Source organism: Ascaphus truei, chromosome 1 (assembly GCF_040206685.1).
Source record: "Ascaphus truei isolate aAscTru1 chromosome 1, aAscTru1.hap1, whole genome shotgun sequence".
NCBI classification, from domain to species: domain Eukaryota; kingdom Metazoa; phylum Chordata; class Amphibia; order Anura; family Ascaphidae; genus Ascaphus; species Ascaphus truei.
Genome location: NC_134483.1, coordinates 156,835,621 through 156,854,842, shown reverse-complemented (window position 1 = coordinate 156,854,842; position 19,222 = coordinate 156,835,621). Strand labels below are relative to the sequence as shown.

Here is a 19,222-nt window from a genome sequence, read left to right as displayed (position 1 = left end):
TTTTTTTCTAACACGGGCCGGCAGCGGGCCCCCTGACTCACCGGTCCTGGGACGCCAACCCCGGCAGACGCCCCCCCTTGTTGGCGGCCCTGCACACTACACTGGCGACACACTTTATTGAAGTGTGGCCAGTTCCGCAAGCCGGGAGATTTCCCGGCTTGCAAGTGGCATCCCCTCGGCGTGCCGCGCGTCACCGATGCGCGGTCACGCGTCATCGGGTGCCTGCGCCCCCTGCACGCGCGTCCAGGGCTCCCCGAGGAGCCCTGGTGTCCCGCGATGTGGGGGACGGCGGCAGGGGGTTCCGGGGGACCCGGCGGACCCGGAGAGGAGAGGGGGAAGCCGCGATCGGCGGGCCTCTCCTCCGCTGCTTCGGCGCGCGCCCGGCACCCTCCGGCGCGCGCCAGGTAACTGCTGCGGCCGAGAATGGGCAAATGCTCGAATAAACTCGGCCGCAGCAGTATAAGAGAGGGTTGGAGTTCCTTACAATGCATATGACTCTGACATGCTATTAGAGAAGTTTGGGGGTTCCCCAGAATTTCACAATATAATTACAGTGTAGGTTTCCTTAACAAAAAAAGGTTGCAAACCACTTATACTGTATAAACCAATGTAACATGCATGTAATATCTTTTCCAACACTGCATAAATAAAGTGGGCCCTGTCTTAGCAAAAAGTATTTATTTCTTCATAATTAAAAAAAGAATTAGAGGTAGGAACATGTGCAAACTCTTCATTCATAGGTATCATCTATGAAACCAACTGTTTCATATATATAATGCTTTGAGGTATGCAATCTATACTGTATTTTGTATTTAAGTTAATGTGATCATTCTAAGCCACTGATTATGTTGACTGACAAAGCCATAGTTATGCATATTTTGCCATAAAATCTCTTTTTAAGTTTCAATTTAAAAAAAGCTGCCACGTTATGAGACCTAGATGTAGCTAACAGATATGCATCTTAAGGACACTGACTGACAAGGTTCTTATATTTTATGCAGATCATGCACGCAATATAATATAATAAAAGTTAAACGGATGTCAAGGTGCATTTTCAGAAGCAAAATACATGTCTTCACGTCTACCTTTTATAAGAACAGACAAAGCATTGCACGTTTCTGCTCAACTACCCTGTCAAGACAGACGATGAGTTTTAAAATGATTTTGTTGTGATGATAGGCTGGGAAATTACAATATTGTGCAATGGTGTAATGTTGTCATTCAAGCAGCTCAGTTATCTAATAGATATTTCAAAAGTAAATATTGAGTTTCCCTATACAGAATGTATCCCATTGAGATGCAGAAAGTACAGTATTCTTACCAGCTCAGTGATTCTACAATTTTGGTACTAAAAGCAATATATAGTTGAGACAATTGCACACTTCCATGATGACTGTGATGATTTATAAGGTACAGTACATTGCCTGTGTTACTAGAAACTGTACTTGTATAGTATATGCCTGTTGTTGATAACATAGCTACGTCTCCTCTGCTGGATGCGTTTTAATTCCGAAACTTAAAGCAAATGCCAGCTACACTGCAAGATCACATGACAAGCATCACATGCCAAGCAGAGGCATTTTCATGATTATAACTTTACCATGCTAGATTTTTAGTGAAATTACCTGTATAGCTCAAATTTCACAAAACAAGGATGTCATTACTACAGTAAATAACATAACCACTTTATATGCAGGGAGAAGCAGAATGATACTTTTGTTTTCTGTAGTGTCATTTATCAAATGGGTTTCCATTGAGGTCCTGGCCTTGGCAAACTTTTCTTTCACATTAATAAAACTGTCAGGGGAACTAAGACGATATGAGAACACACCACCAGTCTGCTACTAGTGGTCCAATCATAAGCTTACACAGCTCATCTAATTATAGTAAAAAGGGCTGAGGAAGGCCTCCAATTCAAGGTTAAACTGGGACTAAAGGACCTCAGGTCAGAAGCTAATATATTGAAGTTCTTTTGCTTCAAAATCAAGCAAATTACAGGATAATAATCCCCTCCCAATCAGAAAAATGCCAAGTTTATCTCACTTTTTTCTAAATTCACACCCCTTACCAATTCTTATTCTTCAGCTTTTAGCGATTTAGCAAGTAATTCTGTCTACACAGATTTCATTTCAAACTCCCTCTTATCCCTGTTTCTTATTAATAGTCCACAAACAAAAGTGCTACATGAAAATAATGGTGGTTTACATTGAATGCAACGTCCAATGTTATTTGATAGCCACTAATAGACACCTGCAATGCCTAGTTGTTTTTAAGTCTGGTTATCAACATTGAATACTCCTATAGGATTATTTCACTAATTGGAGTCTTATTGTCTAAAACCAACAACAGGGCGCATCAACTGATGTGGTTCTTGAACTTTGTTCTCCCACTAATTTCATACCAGTTGTTTAAGTAGCTAAATGCAATTTTTCACTCTGAAAATCTATATAGGACAGATGTTATAGATGTTCGCAAAATGTCACAACAGACTCATTCTTAAGTCTTTCAATGCATCAAAAATGTAATTACAGTATGTTTGTGGTCCTTCTACAAAAATAAATTCTGGTCCTTTTAGAAAACTAGTTGAAGAGCCCAGGCCAACAATAATAGTAGAGCTAAACCCCGTTATAACCCGATCCGTTACAACCCGAATCTGCTTATAACGCGATTCTCCCAATTTTCGTATTTATGAATACTTTGCAACACGATTATTGGCATCTTAAATACTTTATTGCAAATGCAGACAATTGTACATTATTTCTAACGCGATCGGCTTATACCGCGTTGTGATTCTTTGGACCCAAAGCACAGTGTTATAAGGGGGTTGAGCTGTATATTTGTATAACTGGCAGAACTTCATTAACAGAAAAGGGAGATTTGAAAAAAACAATGATGTTAACGATTATCCTCCAAAAATTGTATCTTTAAAGCAGCAATACAGGTTTGACTTTAAAAAAGTTTTTATTGCAGGATTGAAGCAGGTGGCCTCTGTAGCTGATCTGTGTTAATTTCGGCTCCGGGTCACTCTGCTACAAGAGATACTTACCTCCGTAGGGATTGATGGTACCTCTTTTCAGTTTAAATGCTCCTACAGATGCAGCGGCCGTTATTTGAACAAATCCTGGCGCCCTTTTCGTGTGCTCTGCTGTACTCCACGCGGCATTATCGCGGCCTATCGCCCCAGGCACACGTGTTTATCGCGGTTGCTTTGTTTGAATTTCATGGATTCTGTTTTATTGTGTGCAATGAAATGAATGAATTGTAATGTTTACAGTACTGTGCTACTGTGTCAATTTCAGGTGTTTAAAAACCAGAACACTAAAATGCCATTTTATGCACTCGCCGCACTCGCATCTTAAGGCGGTATGGTTGGAAGAAATCCCACGCCATGACAGGAATATTCCGAGGTATACACTGCGTGAAGTGTTCCAATAACGGCTGCTGCATCTGTAGTTACGTGGCCCAATAGGAAGCCATACCGGATGACATCACAACTTCCTATTGGCCCTTGTGAATTGAGACAATTAAACACCGCCATTAAGCTAGGCACACAGTTTCCCTGACTGTAGAGATACAGGCACCCTTTACAGAGGAAAGTATCTCTGGAAGTAAGGGGTCCTGGAGCTGAAATTAACACAGTTCAGCTCCAACGACCCCCCCCCCCTCCTTCAATCCCGTAAACAAAACAAAAAAAAGTAAAAGCCATATTGCTGCCTCAATGTATGTGATAAAATAAAAGAAATTAGCAGTGTGTTTTTTTCTTAACACAATGAAACCTAATGTATCTGTATTTGCTGTAAAGTGCTGTATAACTGCTCTCTAGAAATGACCTGAGATCATTACCCCTTTGAGACTGGACAGCTGTAACCCGCTCTGTCTAGTGCTTTTATTGAAACCAGGCTGTGCTTCATAAACCTCCTCTCGAGATGATGCAGTCAGTTTTGCTAGTTTAGATCGCATACACTGAAACGTAATGAATATGCGGCACTGTGTAGTAATGAGTAGCACCAGCACTCCAAAGCGTGATGTCTATACGGAAAACAGAACTCACTGGGACAAAGCTGATTAACTTTCTGCTTTTTGCTTCATTTTTTAAACAAAAGGAGGAAACAAAAACAAGTTTGCTACATTAACCAATTAAAATGTTCCCTAATGAAACAATAAAAATAATGCCCTCTTGAGCAATGAGCTGCTACATTGTGGTGTTGATTTCAGACTTTGTACAACGTAAATATTGTATTTAATGTATACGCATACAAAATAAACTAATACCGATGCAGGACCAGCAGTGAAGATGAAGAGGTTTCAACAACAACAAAAAAACAAAGGCTATTGAAAACAATCCACACAAGGCCCTCTAACTCACTAAATGATATTGAACATTGCAGGTATAACTCAATAACTGCATTGCAATTTCATCAAAGTATAGTCTTCCTCTATCTCTTCTTCGATCTCTGATATCATAGATCTATACCAAATACTGTAAAGTCTATTTCCCATGATTGGTAGCAATGCACTTCCGTCTCACAGAAATGCACAAGGGCATTTGTGATCTAATTATATTTGTGCTGGTTTCAGCACATTTACTTTACTTTGAAGAATTATAAACAAAAGGGTTACCAGATGCACATGTTCACTAAAGAGCTATTCCTTTTTAAAATAGATTGCAATATTCATATACCACGGCTTCAGCTTTTCCAGATATAACATTGCAGTTTACAATTTAATATTTGTCATCATCATTTTCCATGATCAGTTATTTCCTTTGTCCTCAAAAAGCTAATAATCACTTTGCTTCTTTGGTGATTGCAAAATACAACACAGAAAGTAATTTTTATACATTATTTGCACAGAAATGTAAATTCTTCACAGAGTAAAATGTTACTGAACCCTAACGGTTTAAAATAAACAGGTCAATCAAAATGATAATGTCTTTTTCAAGCATATGCCAATTTTAATATTTCCTATAAGGAACCAGCATACAGTGTAGGAACTAATAAAACTATAAGCTGTCCAAATGGAATTTGGAGGAATTTCTAAACAGAGTATAGTCTATGGATCATGCTCCACAATTGATCTTCTGATATCTAATTAAAGCATGTTGAGTTTATTTATAATGTGTAAAGAACTAATGTACAGTAATCAGTACCAATTGTGGCCTGGGTTGCTTGACAGACCATGTGCTTTGGGAGTGGTTATACTCCCATAGCACTGGTGTGTAATTAGGGTTGCCAGGTGGCCTCTCAAAAAATATTGGACACAATGGTGAAAGGTGTGACGTTTGCGAGAATCGTTGGTGGGGAAGAATGTTATTTTTAAATTACCTGACTGTTACGTCATTTTTTTCTAAATTTCACTCCAAGTATTCACCAATTTGCACCAATTTATATTCTGTTTCATAAAAAAATCTGGAGAGGAGTATTGGGAGGGAGTGCCCTTCCGAGGATTTTTTAAGAAATAGAATATGATTTAGTGCAAATTGATGCAAATTGGTGCATGCATGGAGTGAAATTTACAACAAATGACAAAATGGTCAGATCATTTATAAATAACTGACCTGCTGTCATACTGTACATGGCGAGCAATACTAATCTTAATGCTCCTCCCACAAATTCCAATATTGTTGCACCTCTCCTCATCATCTCTCTCCCCCCTTACCCTCACCCTTCTCATCCTCTCACCCTCCTCCCGACATCCTCACTCACCCCGCCACCCTTCATCCTCTCATCCCCCTCCATTCATCCACACCTCCCCACCACCCTTCATCCTCTCACCCCCTCCCTTTATCCTCTCTTACCCCTGTCACGTGAGCGACATCCACACGCGATGACGTCAATCCTCGGGCATCCTTTGTCGAAACTGTCTGGAATCATGTTTCGCAAATCTGCTTCGTCAGGGGTCCTTGATCAAGGACCCCTGATGAAGCAGACTTGCGAAATGCGTAGAGTCCTGATTCGAGACAGTTTCGACAAGGGTTGCTCAATGATTGACGTCGATCATGTGAGGTTTGGAAAGCGGAAGTGTGAGCTTCAATAACATTGCAGGGGGCTGAAAGCGCATCAACTCCCGTGTAGGAGCTCCACTACCCACGGTATACAGACCTCCACTACCGAACACCACTCAACTGTCTTTCATTAAATGCCCATGAATGGGGCTACTTATGTGAGATGCCATTGTTTACTTTTTGTATTTTGAATATATCTTGACCATCTACACCATCTTGTATCTCTCTTTTTTTGTGGCCTGAGAGTTCGTGCAGTAATTTTTTGGGCACACTACATTCAAGAAAAGGTTTAATTGAAACACTAACACCAATAGACTTCCTTTGGGACCCAATGTCTGATTATTCCTTATGAAATGTGAGTGCACATTCCTACGGAGCTTTGTTAATTGTTCCTCTGTTCAGATAGAATTGCACTATTTTGTGTTTATTTTTTCTATATTACCACCGGTTTTCTGCGCTCCCTAAATCTTCTACAATTTAACAGGCAGTGGATGGAAGGGAAGTAAATATAATTATGCCCAATTACAAAGCATTAGTAAGACCACACATTGAATATGGAGTACAATTTTGGGCACCACTCCTTAGAAAATACATTATGGAACTAGAGAAAGTGCAGAGAAGAGCCACCAAATTAAGGCTCCCAGAGAACAAGCTGTCTCTCAGTATAGGTGGGGGGCAGCTTGTTCACTGGGAGCCTATTGAAGCTGAATGGCTACACCTGTCGGCCACTGACGCCTTGATGCAATATCGAGAGGCATGCAGGGATTAAGAGACGGGCAAAATGGAGCCGGTGTACCTTCCATAGCGAGGCTGACGAGCATGCCACGCTATACGCAAACGGTGATACAACAGGCAACTTATAAATACACCTGAAATTGGTGACTTGGCGAAAGATCCAAGGCGCTGGAGCAGGGATTAACATCAGCTAAGTGGACTGGGTGCAGAGTCCTACCAGCGTGAAGCTCCCCACACTACACCAGTAAGAGCAGTGTTAACTGCTGGATATTTTCTCTGAGGTACATATCGTCACGTCAACTTGTTACTTGAACTTTGGGACACTAAACCACAAAGTATTTAATAGTGGTTTACTATAGAGACAATTCTGAATGAAATGGTACTCATATATTTTTATATATTTTTTTTTTCATAAGCGTATTTTTCACTTTGTTGGTACGATTTTGAATCCATTAGCTGCAATATTTGTTGTCCTATGCTATTGTTTTTTGTGATTCGCAATAGCTTATATAAACAACACTACAATTAATATACTAGTGAAATTACAGGATCTTATTATACTGTTAGTCTAAACCCCACCGAGTTCCCACATTCTGGGTTCTATCCTGTTTCTGCGCCAAATGCAACATTTCACATACATACATACATACATATATATATATATGTATGTATGTATGTATGTATGTATATATATATATATATATATATATATATATATATATATATATATATATATATATATATATATATGTATAAACATATATGATCATTAGGGGGAACAGAAACTGGACCTGGGATGTGGAGATGTGTGCTGGAAAGCAGTGCTACACTGCATGAACAATAATTAACCCTTTACATGAAAGTGTAAAGGCAAGAAAATTCTTGCCTCAAAAACACTCTGGGGGTTATGCACTAAGCAGTGATAAGTGGGTTTTCTGGGTGCTATGCACAAAGCAGTGATAAGTGCTTTTAAGTGAGATACATGCCTTTATAGTGTGATACTGCCTGTTGTGAGATTCACAAAGCAGTGATAACACTGCAGTATCGTGCTATAATGGCATTTTTTCCCACTTAAAAGCACTTATCACTGCTTAGTGCATGACCGCCTAGAAAGGCATTTATCTCACTTAAAAGACTTATCACTGCTTTGTGAATCTCACAGCACTAAATATCACGCTATAATGGCTTTTTATCTCACTTAAAAGCACTTATCACTGCTTAGTGCATGAACCCCCATGTGTGAAGTGAAAATGTAAAGATAGATACATATAATATCAGCAAAATCACATGATGTGGGTTGAGCCTGTAGATAAAGCACACACAGAGAGGCATGTACATGACAGGTAACAATGACAAATGCCAAAAGGGGGGTCACAGAAGTACTTAGACCAGTGCAGCAAGTTAGTAGCAAACATCCACAGCCAAGAGAGTGTTCCTAGGTTCAGAGGGAGTAAACCACAACTGATCCACTGCGCATGCTCCCAAGATGACAGGGGCATTCTTTTTAATGATTTATATCTGTATGTGATTAATAATTTTTGATATTTTTTCTATGCTAGAGTGCTACTTTTTTCTATGCTAGAGTGCATACCCAGAAAACCACCCACAGACAGCTGTTTCGACCTTGCAAGCTTAAGCCTATAGGGAACCATGTTAAAAATGGTTTTTGAGGCAAAAAGTGACACTGTCTGCTCATTTGCATGTCATTTCCCAGAATCCCTTGCTGCAGTGGAAGTGCTGTATGCTGGGTGATAATGGGGAAAGGCGGGGTTGCAGACCTGCCTAAGACATGCAGATGAGCATACCGTTTTATTTGCATATTTGCTTTCCTGTGGAGGGTTTTTGTCACTTTTTTTACTCACCACAACTTAACTCAGTATTATGGTATAGCCTATCCCATAGCCTCTTTTGCATACCCAGTTAAAATCAACCCCACACTGATGAGACCCATCAAGGTCGAAACAGCTGTCTGTGGGTGGTTTTCTGGGTATGCACCTTAACCCTGGCTGTGCTCAAAGCTGTGACCATGCAGCAAGCTTAAGCCTATAGGGAACCATGTTAAAAATGGTTATTGAGGCAAAAAGTGACACTGTGTGCTCATTTGCATGTCATTTCCCAGAATCCCTTGCTGCAGTGGAAGTGCTGTATGCTGGGTGATAATGGGGAAAGGCGGGGTTGCAGACCTGCCTAAGACATGCAGATGAGCATACAGTTGTATTTGCATATTTGCTTTCCTGTGGAGGGTTTTTGTCACTTTTTTTACTCACCATAACTTAACTCAGTATTATGGTATAGCCTATCCCATAGCCTCTTTTGCATACCCAGTAAAATCAAACCCACACTGATGAGACCCATCAAGGTCGAATCAGCTGTCTGTGGGTGGTTTTCTGGGTATGCACCTTAACCCTGGCTGTGCTCAAAGCTGTGACCATGCAGCAAGCTTAAGCCTATAGGGAACCATGTTAAAAATGTTTTTTGAGGCAAAAAGTGACACTGTGTGCTCATTTGCATGTCATTTCCCAGAATCCCTTGCTGCAGTGGAAGTGCTGTATGCTGGGTGATAATGGGGAAAGGCGGGGTTGCAGACCTGCCTAAGACATGCAGATGAGCATACAGTTGTATTTGCATATATATATATATATATATATATATATATATATATATATATATATATTATAAAATCTAGTAGTGAAAGCACCAATCCCACATTGAAATAGTTGTCTTTTTTTTCTATTTCATTCTCAACACATGTATCATTGTGGAATCTTTTCGGAGAAATCCACGTGTAAAGTAATACTTTTGAAGCCTACAAAAATATGTCTCCAAATCAGTTTTATTGCAATGGAATTGCTGCAACAGACTTTTGCCTTACTTAACCCCTCATTGTTAATTAAGGCAACATAAATTGAATTTTGCTCCATTAAGTAATGTATTGGGAACCCCTCCATGACGTTATTTAATAGTTTAATACACTAATTTGATTGTGCTGCCTCTTATATAAATATCAAACATGCAGTTTTTCAGGCTGGATGTAAAGACAATATATGCAGAATTATTACACCAGCGGGCACAAGTTGCAATAAAGCAGCTGGTCCAGCACAGATATAAGATGGTAGCTAAGAGAACAGCATGTGTAGCGTAAAGTGAAGCTACAGTATGCAGTCTACTCCAGGAAATGGAACGGGTTACAGTTAAATTACCTGATGCATCCCTAGAAACTTAATTAAAACTGTTTCTGTTTTTTAATTATGAGATACATTCACTAAAGTGTGCTAGCCATAGGGTCTATCATTAGCAACCACTGTTAATCAGTAACACAATTAATGACAAAAACAAAATTGGAATACAACAATACAATAAAACCAAGTCAGGAGAATACTGTTCAGTGGTAAAAAAACATAGGTGTACTATAAAATGTCAATATTTTTCAACTTTGAAGTTACAATAAAAAGGCTGGTTGTAAAATACAGTTCTACATACAGGATATCTATTGACCGTTACCACAATCCTGTAATTATGTATATAAACAGTTACAGTCAAACCTATGATGTACTGTAACTGAAGACTTAATGGGACAATGAAAGTAAACTAATTATACAACTTGCACTGCAGCATGGGAATTAAAAAAGGTTAAATGTAGTTATACCAGAAACCTATTCTAATTGCTGCAAAAGGCTCTAAATAAAAACTTGAATGCTTCTACATGTGCTTAATACACTAAATCTGACCATTTGGCATTTTATTTGGCATTCTCCTTCCAGCCCCAAGTTCTCACCATTGGTTTAGAGATTAGCAGAGCTTTTTCACCAGCTTTCTGGACTCTCAGAATGAAATGGCTTCACAATACATAGGATGTGCTTCAAGCTGCCAAATATAATCAGATATGGATGTTCCTGATTAAATACTGGGTGTAACCCATTGTCTGTCATCACACAGTTCTGCGTGCCTTTTTCCAGGCACGTGCTTAAAGGAGCATGCCAAGTAAATGACCTGCCATTTTGTCAACATAGTTAGGAAGCAGGGGGCCTGGGGGCCGAACCACATTGATTGCAGCTCTGAGGACCCACTGCTTCCCGAGATACTTGGCTCCTGCTTCTGAAATCTCACGCGGCACGCAAGCCGGGTTGCAGCTTCCTGTCGTGCCGATTGCTGCAGGAGATGTAAAACTCCACTTGCTTCTCCGGAAGAGGATGGTATCACGCCACCTTTTGAGGCAAGCATTTTGGGAGAGAGGGGAGTACCAGGAGCTGAAATTAATGCAGTTCAGCGCCAGAGACGCCCTACTCCCCACCTACGTAAAAAAATAAAAAAATAAATGGGAGGTGGAACTCCACACCTTCAATAGAATAGCATTAGTGTAAAAGATATAAACGATTAACTGTAAAATGTGCAAAACATTGACATCTTTTGAATAGATTAGGTAAAAATGCATCTTTACAATGTATATTGGCATCAAATCATTGCCTTTACTTTCTTGTTGTGATTGTACATTATGAAAATATCTAGTTGTGGAAAATACTGATAAAGAAAAAATATATATTAATATATACTTATATATATATATATATATTTTTTTTATATAAGGAATGGCATGGTGGTTGTAAGAATACTGCATTTGAAGTGGCTGTACCTTATGCAGAAATATGAGATTGTAAGCTCTTTTGAACAAGGATTAATTGGGCCCGCAAAATGTAATGTTCTGTTTACACTGTCAGCAGGGCCGCCGACAGGGGGGAGAGCCAGGACAAGTGTCCCGGGCCCGGAGGCCGTGGGGGGCCCAGCTGGCCGGTACTGGAAGTTTAGCTGCCTGGCCTCTGGTTCCCGCCGCCGAGCCCTGGCTGCCGGCTCTTCCCAGCTGCTGCCTGCCTCTTTCCACACCATCCTCTCTCTCCAGCCGGTGTGTGCCAGAAGCTGGGTGCACTCGGAAGTCAGGCCCAGCTTCCGGTGCACAGTGGCTTGAGAGAGGGGACGGCGTGGGAAGAGGCAGGCAGCAGCCGGGAAGAGCCGGGGCTCGGCAATGGCAACCAGAGGTAAGTAGCAATTGTATTTGGGGGGTGGTAATTGTATTTGTGGGGGTGGGGTGGCAGCAGCAATTGTTTTTTGGGGGTGGCAATTGTATCTTGGGGGGTAGTATTTTTTGTATTGGAAGGGGTAAAATGTGTGTATTGGGGGTAATTATTTTCTGTGGGGAGGTTTTATGGGTACTAGGAGTGTGAGGTAATTGTGTCTGTGGCCAGAGGAGGAGGGGAAAATGTGTGGGAGAAATGGGCGATTGAGTGGGAGGGGGTAATTGAATAAAAGCGGAGGGGGGGAGAGTTTCAGAAGAGAGGGGTTATAGAGGGGGGTAAGAGAGTGAGTGAGGAAGAGTGGGTTAAGAGTGAGAGATAGAGGGTGGAGAGAAATACAGGTGTGAAAGGGGGGTCCATAAGGCCGCTGGCATAAGTCCCTCCCCACCCCCCATTTTATGCAAATTAGAGTTCACAAATTTAGAAACCTGCAAACATTTGTCAATATGTTTGACCCGAAAACGGGGAAAAAAATCCTTCTTATTTTGAAGGTTTTCCTTTAATTTAGCAAAAAGTTCCAAAACCAATTCGGTTCCAGAAAATCCAAAACACTGAAAATCTTTCAAACCAAAACACCAGTGAAAGTGCTAAATACATATTGGTTCATTGTAGTAGTTGATTCACAGCACTATGAAGAAACAGCAACAAAGCTACTTCAGAATAAAACCCAATCGTTGCTTTTTCTGTATGTCCCATGCCTTCATGTTATATCCCTTCCAATATTAAAGCTGCAGTTCAAGCTGCCATTTAAAAAAAATAAAAATTCCCATTCAATATGTGCATCAATACAATCTGCACACTGACAAGTGATTGATTAGCTAAGCTGCAGATCTATCTGTTCTCCTGTAATCGATCCCATGCTCCGGATTATTTAATTCAGTTCTTGCACAGCATTCTGGGCAATGCAGTCCTGGAATATGATTGACTGAGCAATTACTAGATACAATTGGTGCACTGCTAGAGAGAGGGTGGGGCTCAGGAGCCAGAAGGGGAAGGGGGCTGTCACTTTGGAAATGCTTCCTACATTAGAAACACTAAAAATGCCTTTAAAACATATTTTTTTTAATCCTCAAGTATTTTCTCACAGTACAGAACTGATTTATTTAAAAACAAAAAACAAAAACACATGTAGGATATTGCTTGAACTGCTGCTTTAATGCCCATAGTGGAATGTATGTGGTCTTTCTGATACAGATTTGTGTAAATAGATTCTCACAAAGGATGACAGGCTGAAGCAGCCTCACAGATGCTTGTATTATAACCTCAAGGCATTCAATATTTTCAAGTTAAATGGCAATTATTTGCAAACAAGAAGATGATTCGGTGATTAAGGTAGAAAGTGATTTTTATAATTGTCAGGGAATTTTCCTCTATAAGTCTTGTAATAAAACAAATTTACATTGTGCTGCAAGTGGCAGTTTTTCTGTGAATGTGATTATCATTAGTTGTTGCCAGAGTACTACCTTTCATATTCGCCTATCCAAATATTATTTACTAAGTTAACAAAGCTATAGTACTTCTACTGCACACTATTTATCAAATCCACATGATAATCAAGGTGAATCAATCTCCTGCCAACATTTATTTAACTAGCAGAGGAACCTGCAATGTTCAAAAACTTTAACATCACTCTTAATATTTTGCAACACATAGAAATTGGCTCTGAACATTTTTGTTTTGTTTTTTTAACTTTAATCAATAGTTGTGGGTATAATGGAGGACTTTTTAAACCTTCAGCAAGAACATGTTCAGTGTCAGACAGCTCAAATACCCTTGTCATAGATTGGCAAATGGAATCCTGTGACTTGTTAAAGGTAGAGAAAGAAAGCATAATGAAGGCCTCCATACGTGGCCCGCAGAAAAACGCAAACTGGTTTTGTTTTTCTTTTACTGGATTCAACCACTAAAGTTACTTGTTTGAGAAAACTGCATATATATTTTTTTTTAAATCGTTTTTAACACTAATTATTATACCCCTGAAATCCTTGTCAGATACATAAAAAAAAAAAGCTCTGGAAAAACAAAGGGTTTGCAAATATTTTATCTAAATTAAATGGTAAATATGCCATACTAATCGCTTTAAAAAAAAACAAACATATTGTCTTACTCCTAATTGGTAATGTAGTTAACCAAAATCCTGTGATATTAACCTTCAGAGTGCCGTTATGACATGCCATGTACGGCACAAGCCCTGGCACGTCTAGGTGGCCCTAATGACGTACGTGGTATGTCGTGGGCACTTGCTTCATTTCTAGGGGCAGATAGGTCTGACTGTTCCAACGGAGCAGCCGGCACGATTGAAACGGAAGTGGATCCCTAATTGTAAGGGGGTAGATGGCCCCCCATCTCCAATGCTGTTAAAAAAATCAATGTCCAATTCTGGAGAGATTGTTGCTTTAAAATAGGTGTCTGCTACTCTGAACCTGAATGCCTACTGTATATTTCCCTGATATCTTCACATATCCCCTAAGCAGCCAGTTCTGCTTGGTTTGTCTTCAAACTGTATTCTGTGACAGCTGTCGGAAACAATACATTAGAACAGCTGCTATAACATCTACAAAGGTTGTGGAATTTTAATTGGACTCAATATGATATTGTTTAGTCTGCTATATTTAAAAAAAGCAATATATCCATTGCACCACTGAAGATCCTAATGGGGCTAAATGATGCTTTCCTGTTGCTGAAGGGTAGATGTCTAGTTTCAATGCATTATTTCCAAGGCTTGGCTTTTCTAGTGTACTGTTAAAAAAACAACAACAAGTAAATTCCAAACAGTAGGAACAGTGCAAGAAGAACAAAAGCTAGCATTTTGACTAAAAGAAATGTAAAGGAAGTCACATAAATATTCTCTTTCCAAGACTTGCCTTGAGCCAGAGAGGACCACACAGTGTTTTATCATTCAGTCAAAAAGAAGTCTGTTCTAAGGCCCTCCCGACTGCTGCCAACCAACAACAAAACTACGTATTAGGGTAAGGACCTCAAATAGAACAAAGGGTAAGACTTACTTTCAGCATCAGCATGGAGTAGGAAGCACAGGAGTACCACCACTGGCCTGGCTATGTTCATCATTGGACAGCTTGTCACCTGCATGCTTTGGAAGCCTTGTTTTTACTGGCTCACAAGCCGAGTGTCTGCCCACTTAGATATTTCAGATGCAGTATTTTCAGAGCCTGATGGGGATGAAAAAACACACAGGTTAGAATTATATTGCTTTAGTTTGTTCACCTCTGCTACCCGTCTAAGGAGGATAAATATTTAAGGTAACATATTGCAATGCCGAGTTTTCGCATTACTGAGTGAAGCACATTACACACTTTTGTATTGATGCCAAAATACAAGATGCCAAGGAACATCTTGGCACTGGTCATGGATCTCTTGATATTAATGCAAACGAAACCTAATCTCAGAAGTATCACCCGAAACAATGATCAGAACTAACCTTCATTGTCGTCATCCAAGTATTAGTTTAATGCAGAGGTTCTCAACCCCAGTCCTTAAGAACACCCCCCCCCCCAACAGGGCAGGTTTTAAGGATATCCCAGCTTTAACACGGGTGGCTCAAACCGTGGCTCAGTCTTCAACTGAGCCACTGATTGAGCCACCTGTGCTGAAGCAGGAATATCCTGAAAAGCTGACCTGTTGGGGGGTTCTTGAGGACTGGAGTTTAGAACCCCTGGTTTAATGCATCACTCAAATTATAAGACTCAACATTCTCAGACTCTCAGAATCTCAAATGCATTGGAAGCTCATTCAGTATTTAATAGGTTAAAATATATTTTTAGCAAATATTTATTATACACCAATAAATACTGCAGCACAGTATCTACCGTATACATCCCCTCTTAAAGTAGCTTACAATATAAAATGATGAGAAACAGAGTGGAAGCACAGGGTGATATATTGGGGGTGTTGTAGGTCTGTGGATGCTCAAAGTAACCCTATGGCATTGGCTAAGGTGTTAGGGCAGAAACATGAAGAAGGCTTTGCTATCAAAAGTAAAACTTTACACTTTTAAGGGTGTATCAAAAGCTAAAAGCATCGGCATTCTTAATGGTGGTGGTGTCATATTATGGTGTCATTCTTACAGGTGGTGCCTTATTAAATTACAAAATGTATTATGAGAGCATAGAGAGAGTGCTTAACCCATTTAGTTTGTGGAATTCCTTTTTAATCCATCACCTCAGACTCCCTTACTTTCAGATTGAGCATCACATTCTTTGGAAGATGTATAGTAGTAGAGTGAAGTGTTGTCAAAGACATATTGAACACAGGTCTACATTAACCTTCTTACTTTAAAAACGTACATGCAATTGCATTCAAATATCCAGTTAAAAGAGCAATCCATGCAATATTATATATGTTTTTTTTTAATAAATCAGTTCTGTAGTATTAGATAATACTTACTACATTATTATTATTATTATTCAACTCAATGCCATTTTTAATGAGTTTTAATATAATGAGCATCCTTTTTATTTCTATAGCAGGCTTTAGCACACGTCCCCGGCAATGCAAGACCTTCACAACACTTTCCTGTTTGTGATCATTTGTTGCCAATATTCCCAGCCGTTTGCATTGCAAACTGTAACAATAGATAATGTTACCTTAGTCATTTAAGAATACATTGTAGCTGCTGAGTTAAACTGACTGAATTATTGATTGAATCTGAAAGGCAGCCATTTACTGAACCCTTGGAAGCAGGATTTTTTCTGATCGATCACTGGAGAAAGAATCGACCAGCATCTTAAGTAATTCATTTTCATACAACTAATGGTGGTTATTTTGGGGGTTCAATATGAGCTTATAGGGGTCCTGAATAATTTGCAATTCTTGTTCAGCTGGTCCTGGCTGATTTGGAAGGTGGCTCCTCCTTCCCTAGTTTTAAGCTCAACCCTCTCACTTTTAAATGGTTAAAGCTCACTCATTTGCACCTTGCACACCCATGGAAACTTGCATCCAGTATGATTGCGACAAATCTAATACAGAGTGCTTTTCCTGGTATTATACAGGTTAATAAGAGCTTCAATCAGACTTAGAACTATGCAACTAATTTTGACATATTTATTATAAATCATTCTTCCTGGTAATGTACAGGTTATTAAGAATCTATTTTAGTGTTAGGACCCTTGAGACGTGGTCTGCCTTGGAGGGGCTCAAGGGCTTACAGCACTTTGGCCAAAGGGTTAAACTAAAAGACCATTTTATTCAAAAGATATTTATATATATATATATTTAGGCACTGTACCGTGTATTGGTGTCTTTGGATGTAGCACTGAGCTCTGTCTGTGTTTCATGTTCTTTCTCTGGTTTTAAATATGTATATATTTTAAGTGTCGCTTGGATTGCCTCTATAACTACTGTAAAATGTAATGAAAAGGAACAGACTGAGGAGTACAGAAGGCTGCATCCTGGCATTATGCAGCTAATGTAGCTAACTTATTTTGTTCTAATACGGCAGATCTACAAATAAAACCACACTCCCTCCTACTTTACAGCCTAACTCATGCCTGGTCATAGTTATCCAACTAGTGACATCAGTTCCTGGGGGGGAAATAAGTGTTGTTTTCACAGATTTCATGTCTATGGACTGGGTCAATTACACTGGTATTTTTAAAAAAACAAGCGTCTTGGTATAACAATGCAGCCTGATTCATTAACTTCATGATTGATTCAACATGAATCTTTTCCAAGTTAAATGGAAAATTTTTAATACAGGAATGGGATAGTAAAAATGATTTGTTATCAGCACCAAATGGATGCTATTAATCTGCTATTTTGGTAAATGTCCATGTTGCATTAGCGTAACTGGAACACGCCAGACTTGTTACATGATTTTCACAGCTGCATAAGTTTAATTATGTTTTTTTTTTTGGTTTATCTGATGGTGAGAAGCCACCTCGTTAATCGTTATCCATACACAGCTACAATCACAATAATCCGAATACTGTAAAACAAACTAAAATGAAAGTTAATATACCCCAAATTCCAGTTTTATTGAATAAGTGTAGATTTAAATAAAAATGTTCTTTAATAAATACACCTGAGCTCGGCAGGCTCGGATCCAGCTCCCCAGAGGATATAAAAGAGAGGCAAATACATTTATCTTGAAATCAGCTGCAGAATTGAAATTGTCTTTTTTCCTTTTAAAGGCTATTATTTTCTGGCACGGAGAGAACTTTGCTTTGGCATAAGCGTAGAAACACATTCTCTCTCAATTTCATTACTATGCATGAGTGACTTCCATGCAGCACAGATTAAATCAAAAGGGAGAAAAATACATAATTCTAATGATCAGTCCAAGAGAGAGATCCTTCCAGATTTGCAGGTGGTAGAGTCTGTTCAACAGTATTGCCAATCCAGCTCAGTGATGTATTTAGCCTGGCTTTTAATGTATAATAAGCTGAAGCATTAATGTCTCAAACATTAGTAATCCACTTCTTCAGTGCTGGATGGAGTTCTCATGATAACACTAGAGAAATTGAGTAATAACATTTCTCTCTGCTGTTTTAAAACCTTAGACCAATTTTGGCTGTGGCTCTTCCCTTTTTACAGAAGCATATCACAGTGTCTAACCAATATTTTTAAATATATTTATAGTATTAGCCTCTGCTGGGTGACTGACTCATGGATCCACTCCACTTTCAGTGAAAAAGTACGTTCTAGTGAGTGTGCTTTGAGCATACATTAACTCAAATTCAGCATACCCTATTAACATCTTTTTTCAAAACAACACTTATATTTTGTATCTTCTTACCTCCCCCTGATGTAATATACTAAGGCCCTTATTCTGTAAAGTGTGATAATGCAGATGACGTGCTATCACATGAAAAGCCCCATTAATGTCAATGGGACTTTTCATGCGATAGCACATACTCTGCGCATATCACACCTTACAGAATAAGGGCCATTGTTTCTATAACACACCCTCATTAGCAGAATGCATTTATTATATCCAGTAGTGCACATATAGAAAACATAGAAAAACATGCAACCCACTGATAAGCACTGAGTATGGCTAAGCAGAGCATGCCCACTGTGCACACCTTATTAAGTTTATGTCCCTGATGTACAGTACTGCTCAGAATATAGATACAGTACAGTATATTGAGCACATTTGTTGTGAAAAAAAGCACCACCTTTTACCATATATCATATTGTGTATTGTATGCACAAAATAGGCAAAATAACTTAAAAAAATACTTTAACGATGTGAGCAATTTTAGTTGGAGATGTTGTCCTTTTTTTAAATGCCTAAAGCTACTGTACTCTTTCTCCGAACACAATGATGGAAATGACAACTAAGCAGTAGCTTAGAACTATAGAGTATATAACTAGGCTTACATTGCAGAATTGAGAGGTGGAGGTACACAGTGAGAGGTGGGAGGTACACAGTGAGCGGTGAGAGGTACACAGTGAG

The 19,222-nt window shown here is 39.3% G+C and overlaps 1 protein-coding gene across 39 annotated transcripts in view; it reads right to left on the bottom strand.

Annotated features, from left to right (window-relative positions):
* The window catches only part of PTPRD (protein tyrosine phosphatase receptor type D), a 1,925,499-nt gene that overhangs the window by 389,719 nt on the left and 1,516,558 nt on the right, over window positions 1–19,222 (bottom strand). For all 39 annotated transcript variants that reach the window (XM_075596164.1, XM_075596174.1, XM_075596156.1 and 36 more), the window contains one exon: window positions 14,811–14,975. In XM_075596164.1, the coding sequence (XP_075452279.1) occupies window positions 14,811–14,895 (85 nt within the window). In that variant the 5' untranslated portion in view covers window positions 14,896–14,975. The remainder of the gene's footprint in view (window positions 1–14,810; window positions 14,976–19,222) is intronic.